Source organism: Nicotiana tabacum, chromosome 11, assembly GCF_000715075.1.
Source record: "Nicotiana tabacum cultivar K326 chromosome 11, ASM71507v2, whole genome shotgun sequence".
NCBI classification, from domain to species: Eukaryota; Viridiplantae; Streptophyta; class Magnoliopsida; order Solanales; family Solanaceae; genus Nicotiana; species Nicotiana tabacum.
Window position 1 is genome coordinate 96,768,291 of NC_134090.1, and position 7,441 is coordinate 96,775,731.

A 7,441-nucleotide genomic window follows, 5' to 3' on the forward strand; every position below is an offset into this window, starting at 1 on the left:
GATGTTGTTGTGGAAGGGCAGTGGGATGAACATAAATCAAAGAGATATTGCCAGGTTACTTAGCTATGCACATTATGCGCACCATACAAGCTCCATCGATGAATGATGAACTGGACAAACCTATCTGGTGTTTGGAAAAAAGAGGTCAACGGTTAAGTCAGCTTAGGAATATTTGAGGAGAAGGAAAGATCCAGCTATTACATACGACAACATGTGAGTTAAAGGATTGCCTTTTAAGATCTCATTTTTTATGTGGAAACTGTGGAAAGGTAAGCTACCACTTGATGATGTAATTAGAAGGTTGAGATACTACATGCCATCTAAATGTTGGTGTTATGTAATGCCAAAGGAAGAGACATTAAGCCATGTTTTCTATCGATCACTCACAGCCTTAAAGGTTTGGTCTTACTTCTATTCTCATGTTGGATTATCTCTTGAGGGCTTAAACTTGCATCAAGCTATAGTGAAATGCTGGACAACAAAGGTAAATCCGAGACTCAAACCAATATTCCAAGCATTGCCTAGTATAATTGTGTGGGAACTATTGAAAAGGAGGAACAACAACAAGCATGGTGAGGCAGTGTCAACCAATCGAGTGGTATACCAAGTCTGCAATACTATTCAATCTCTTATTAAACTAAGGAAGCTAGGCATTGATCGAGTACCATTCAGATGGCCTGATATACTTAGAATGATGGAGAACTACACTCCCAAACTGAAGTTCAACAAGGTTTTATGGGAACTCCCTATGACAGGTTGGACAAAAATTAACACTGATGGGGCCTCGAAAGGTAATCCAGGTAGGAGTTCAATTGGCTTTTGCTTGAGGAATGAGGAAGGAGATCTGGTCTATGCGTGTGGAAAAGAAATTCAAGAGGTGACAAACACTCAAGCAGAAACAATGGCAATTTTGGAGCCCCTGAAACAATATTTGACTAATGAGATGAATAACATATGGGTAGAAACTGATTCTATACTGCTCAAGAAGGCCATCACAAGGGAGTGGAAACAACCCTGGGTTATTGAAGAGGAAGTGAAAGAGATAAGGTAGATGCTAATGTTGTGCAATGGCAGGATAACACATATTTTCAGAGAGGGGAACAAACTAGCTGATCATTTGGCAAACTATGCTCTTGATCAAGGAGTTATAGAATGCCACTCTTTTCATCATCTGGATACACAAGGCAGAAGACTAGTTAATGGAGACAAAATGCAATGTCAATTTCTGAGAGTAAAGGCTTCGATGCAGTAGAAGGAGAGGTTAACACAAGGTCAAAGGGGATGATTTCAAATCCTACGAGAGGAAAGGAAGTCGAAAAATGTTATTTTACTAACCTTGGGTTCTTTTTTGCAGGAATCGATACTGTGCTCAAGCCATGTCACTTAATACGACTTCTATGGGTGGTATTAGTACTTTGCGCTCAATCACTTGAAGGAGGAAAGGTGACATGATAAGCTTGAGGAAAATCAATTATTTGAACTGGCAATCCATTAAAGAAAAATATAAGGCTAAGAGGAAGAAATCATCAATGCAGCATCATAGTCGAGCACATGAAGTATCCAATAGTGTAGGGAACTCAACAACACACAAAGGATGGACACATGACATCGAGGTCAAATGTAGCAGAATCACTGATGAAGCCAACATCCATAATGCAGCAGAAGTGACCTGTAGGTGGATATCTTCAATATACAACAGGAAACAAAATGCACATGCAGGGAACCAGTCTTTAGGAATACAACAGAAGGATACAAAGTGCATCGCATGGTTCTGGCAGCAGGTTGTGTCTGGAAATAATGAAGCATTATTAAAGTTCATCATAAAGAACTTTTCAAACGCATCAACCTACACAAATCCAATGCACTCTCTCGACTGGAAGTGTGTTAAACAAAGGGAGGGGATCGAGTATAAGTACTCGATAGGAGTAAAAAGCTTAGAAGCATGGTTGCACATGCCAAAAACATGGGGCCACAAAGGATTCATGAGACTTGGGACTTTAAATAAAGGAAAATTGGGTAGTGTTTTCTGCACACCTAAAGTTTGGGACAAAGCATGGGCCATTACAATTACCCATGGAAGACTATAAAAAGGAAAACTTCTTGCATTTTCGAGGTGCTGGAAATTTTGCACAGCAAGGAATCATTATGAGCATCTCAAGCTAACGCATGCCTACACAGAAATCGTCTGTAATAGGCTTTCTTTAATAGCAAAAAGGCTTAGATGGAGCAACAATGCTGTTCAAAAAGCTCAATAGTTATTCAAGAGGGAATCAACATGGCAACCTTCGATGCAGGAAGAATTTGAGACACAATGGGGTAATATGCAGTCAATAATGGAACAAGACATACACTTTTATGGAAATCAAAGGTTCACACAAATACACAATGAGTTACGCTATTATTGCAAGTGCAGCGATAGGTACAAGATGAAGATAAACACTCTATTATGGTACGCTCACTGTGCAGGACTACATTTTAAACACTTGGCTAATGCTAGATCTAATGTAATATCAATGTTGAATTTCAAACTCAATGTTGATAGTAGGTTTCATGTAACCATCAAAGTTTATCTATTTCATTATGTTAGACCCCCTGACAATGTATTTTATTTATGATTTTATTAGTTATAAAAATTAGCCCAAGGTGATTGCCTAGCGGATCAAAATGAATGAAATGTACATGAATGCAATGCATGAGAAGTACGTCAATAAAATCTTTCGGAGTGTCATAAGACCATTTTGTCTTTGAATAACACTATGAAGTAAACTTTATCAATTTACATATTTTTTGAGACCCATGAACATATGATAAAATAATAGGACACATGGAAATTCAAGAACATAGGAACCTCTAGTATTTCTATGAATAGAGTTATTTATGGAAGTTGTGCATTTACTTGTTTCATTTGTATGGTATGGATCATGCTAAAAGAAAGAATGGATAGCTTTAACATACCTGAGCCAATTCTCTTAACAATCCCTCTAACCCACGTCTTTATGACAACACGTAATGATGGATCGGTGTAGGGGAAAATCCATACGATATTCTTGGGAAAGATTGCACTGTACTTCCTCATAATCGCAAAATCTAATCACTATTACGTAGTATAATTTAGTATGAAATTTCCTGCACAGAGGTGTTACCTTGTTGAAATTTATACACCTTAGATTCATTAAGAGACTAGAGTCTTACATTTCCCGTTATTTTGTTGTACATGTCTAGCACATCCATTACCGTGGACATTAGGAAATGTGAAAATCCATCTATCTCTTTATGAATTAGTCTTAGTCTTATACACCCACTAAGGTGATGACTAAGACCTTAGGGATGACACATTATCAATTAGTTTGAAGAGTCATCTAAATTAATTAGGTAGCTGCCACATTAGTTCTTAGCCCTTCCTAACCAATTAGATACCAACATCTTAATTAATTGCTAATCTCCCACTAAAATTAATAATTACCCGATTATCCACATAATTAAGAATTATCTTAAATTACTTAAAATACTACTTATTTTAAATACACTTATATATCCTACTATCATGGTCATATGGTACCTTGTATGGTACTAGTCCATAAATATCAGGTAGTAACGCTCGGCCCAAATTGCATTCCCAACATGCCAAACTTGGACGAAAATTACTTTTCTTTGACTTGCTTCCCCTCTCACCTTCACGAATCTACTCATCACTTGTTTGAAATAGTATAATCCTTATAATCTCCAAATAATCTTTTCCTTGGACTGATGTCAATTATCTTACGACAAATTCAATGTACCATACTACAGGGTGCAACATCGTCGTAATTTAATACTGTGTGACGTAATATCGACATAATATTGCGGGGTGTAACAAGCTCTCCCACAGCTCACATCAACCAGAAACCCGCCAGTTTCTCAATCCACGTGTACACCATCAAGAGAGAAACATGAGAGAGTGACCCTGGGGGGGGGATGGATCCCGTATCAACAAGCTGCACGAAAAACTCACGTGCTCCACGGACAACCACGTGCTAATAATATCAATCTGCCCGGCGTGATCACAGGCATAATATCATAATCGGCTCGGCTTGGTCACAGGCACAATATCATAATTGGCCCGGCATGGTCATAGTCATAATAATAAAATCCGTTTGGTATGGTCATAGGCACCCAGTCCAAATCACACAGAAGTAAGTATACATGAACATATTTATATGATGGATAAATGTCAGACTTCATGCTTCCGGATGGTACAATAACATGCTAAAGTGTAGGCATGTGCAATGTGTGCTATCATAGCTCAAATCATCAATTTATCATAGAAATAGTAATTACCAAGTTTATTTAGGGAATTAGCCCCTTCGTAACCCCAATCATGGCTCAAATAATTCACAACAATAATACAAATTTAGAAAACATTATAGCTTAAATCTTAACAGTCAACTCTAGGCATATCATAGCCTAAGCACTACCCCGAATATGGATATATACCATGGTGCTCGCACATGGGCTTAAACCTCACACATATGCGCACCCATAGCACGTAGCCATCACAAATAATTCAAGCAATAAGTTACTCAACCAAGTTTAGATAGGATACGTACCTCAAACAAGCCAAGACAAATACCGAGCAAGCCAAACGACACTTTATAAATGCCATCCCCCGCGTATCAAACTCCAAACGGCTCGAAACTAGCCAAAAGCAACTCAAAAACATCAAATAATGCCAAAGAAAACAGAACCAATCGATAAAGGTGGAATCTTTAATCAAAAGCCCAAAGTCAACCAAAAAATCAAAACTGGGCCCATACCTTGAAACCCAACAAAACTTATAAAATCTGACAGCCCATTCAATTACCAGTCCAAACATACTAGTTTCACTCAAATCTGCTATGTATCGATGTTCAAAACTCAAATTCACTTTATAAAACTATAGAGAAAAACCCCCCAATTTCTCTTTCAAAATCATCAATCAAATGTCAAAATCAAAGATGGATTCATGAAATATAATCAAAACCAAGTAGAAAATACATACCCCAATCCATGTGATAAAAATTGCCTCAAAATTCGCCTCAATCTGAGCTCTATAGCTCAAAATATGCTAAAATGTCTGAAACCTTCGAAATAGAGTAATTTATACATTGTTCCAGAGGTACCCTTACTAATCGCAGTCACAAACCTCGCTATCGCGATTAAAAAAATTTCCAAGATAATTTTTACCCTATGTGATCGTGGCCATTTCCCCCGATCGCGATGAACAAACTTCCATTTACCCTTCCCAAACTCTAATTAGATAGCCTATAGTATATCATCCATAACTTATTGTACCTAACTCCAAATAACAAATTGTTTGATTTTGTGAAAACTAGACACAAAACGCTACAACTTTTATTTTTAGATCATCTTCAAATTCATTATATATTGCAAGATATAATCTTCCAAAGTCGGGTCGGTGACAACAGAATTTCCTCTACGCGATCACGAAAATGTTTTTACGATCGCGATTTGCAGTGCCAAAAACAACAATTTGCTCTTTGCGAACGTGACCCAATGTCTGGGATCGTGATGCACACCCCTATGGCCAAAAACCAGCAACTAAAAATGTCCTAAAAATGGTCTGAAACCACCTCAAAACTCACCCGAGCCCCTCGGGACCCCGTCCAAACATACCAACAAGTCCCAATGCCTATTATGAACATGCTCGAGGCCTCAAATCACACATAATAACATCAAAATCATGAGTCGTTGATCAAGACCAATCTCTTATGTTCGTAAACTTCAAACTTTGAACCAAGCATTTGATTCAAGCCTAACCAATTCGGAATGAATCCAAATTTTGCATACAAGTTCCAAATGACATATCGAACCTATTCCAATTCCCGAAACAACAATCTAAACATGATAAAATCAAAGTCAATCACGGTCAAACTTATGAACATTCTTAACCTTTAAATTTCCATCTTTCGTCAATTAGTGTCGAAACCTTCTAGAAATATCCAAATGTAGTTCCGGGCATACGCCCAAGTCCAAAATCACCATCCCGACCTAACGGAACCATAAAAAATCCGATCCGAGGTCAAATACTAAAAATTCAAACTTGGTCAATGCTTCCAATTAAAAGCTTCCTAGTTGAGAATCACTCTTCCAAATCAATATCGAATCACCTGAAAACCAAAACGGACAATTCACACAAGTCATAATACATCATACAAAGCTGCTCAAGACTTCAAATAGCTTAACAGAATGTAAATGCTCAAAATGACCAGTTGGGTCGTTACATTCTCCCCCACTCAAAGATACGTTCATCCTCGAACGTGCCAAGAGTCGTTCTAAGGCCATCAATTCACTGTGTAATCTAAACATGCACATACCCGGGGGTGGTCCCACGTCACCCCAATCCTTATAAGTCTGCCAACTCAACATAACCGAAGATTCTTCCTTCAACCTTAGCCCATAAACCTTGGAACCCAATTTCCAACATTCGAAATTCCTTACAAGACCGTAATTTCTCATCTACACACTGTATAAGTTTGATCAAACTGTATCAAGCCATAACCATAACCCAAGATGAAATCACATATATACCACATAACTCGCATACTCGCAACAATAATTTTTTATCATAGTAGCTGCTCAAAACAAACCCAGTACCGATAATAAACCTCATATCAAATAAAACCTCGTTCCAAAACCTTCGTACACTGCCAATGATGAAAGAAACATGCAGGAACACATAACCACTTATCAAATCAACAAGTCATGGAGCTCTCTCTTGTCCAACAAGAACCAAAGCCAAAGCCTAAACCGACTTCTAATATTGTTCTTCCAAACATACCGTAATCAAATCCGATAGTATCCATTCTAGGTCCAATGACCTTATATCATCAAACAAAACTATTCTATTGACATGTCACACCAATACAACCTACAACCAGAAATTGTGCAATCTGTGTACCAATAAGCAACAATTCATGTGTACTCCAACATGGAAAATGACTCAATGAGTGAACCATCCCGCAAGATCAACAAGTACCACCACAACGTAATGCTATGAACCCATCACACATAGTAAAACCAAGATACACGAATCTATCACAAAGGATCATATCCCAACATAACCCAGCTATATTGTGTGAACCTATCCAAACACTAGTCCATATACCTCAAGCCACAATTGTCAAAATCAACAACCACGCGTAATTTGACATCAAGTACATGAAGTGCATGACCATAACCATGGAGAAGCGAATAACACTATATACCACAGCCTGGAAAGACCATAACCAAGGCGTTATTACCCATTCAACACCCCAATAATCATCTCGCTCAAATTCCGCTACAAGGCCCAAATAGAACCACATCATATGTGCATATGACCAACAAATCACAACCCCTCAAAGCACATACGAGTAACACATAAAACATATCAAAACACGAACAAGCTCAATTCTAATTGAAT

General features: G+C 38.0%; 1 protein-coding gene across 1 annotated transcript; it reads left to right on the top strand.

The window, feature by feature from the left end:
* The first annotated feature begins 340 nt into the window (after positions 1 to 340).
* Positions 341 to 1,051, top strand: LOC142165948 (uncharacterized). The gene has a single exon (XM_075224339.1). It carries the CDS (start codon positions 341 to 343, stop codon positions 1,049 to 1,051), a length of 711 nt encoding a protein of 236 aa, XP_075080440.1.
* Positions 1,052 to 7,441: the final 6,390 nt, after the last annotated feature.

Coding starts and splice junctions, on each gene's coding strand:
- LOC142165948 (XM_075224339.1), top strand. CDS start 341: ATGCCAAAGGAAGAGACATTAAGCCATGTTTTCTATCGATCACTCACA.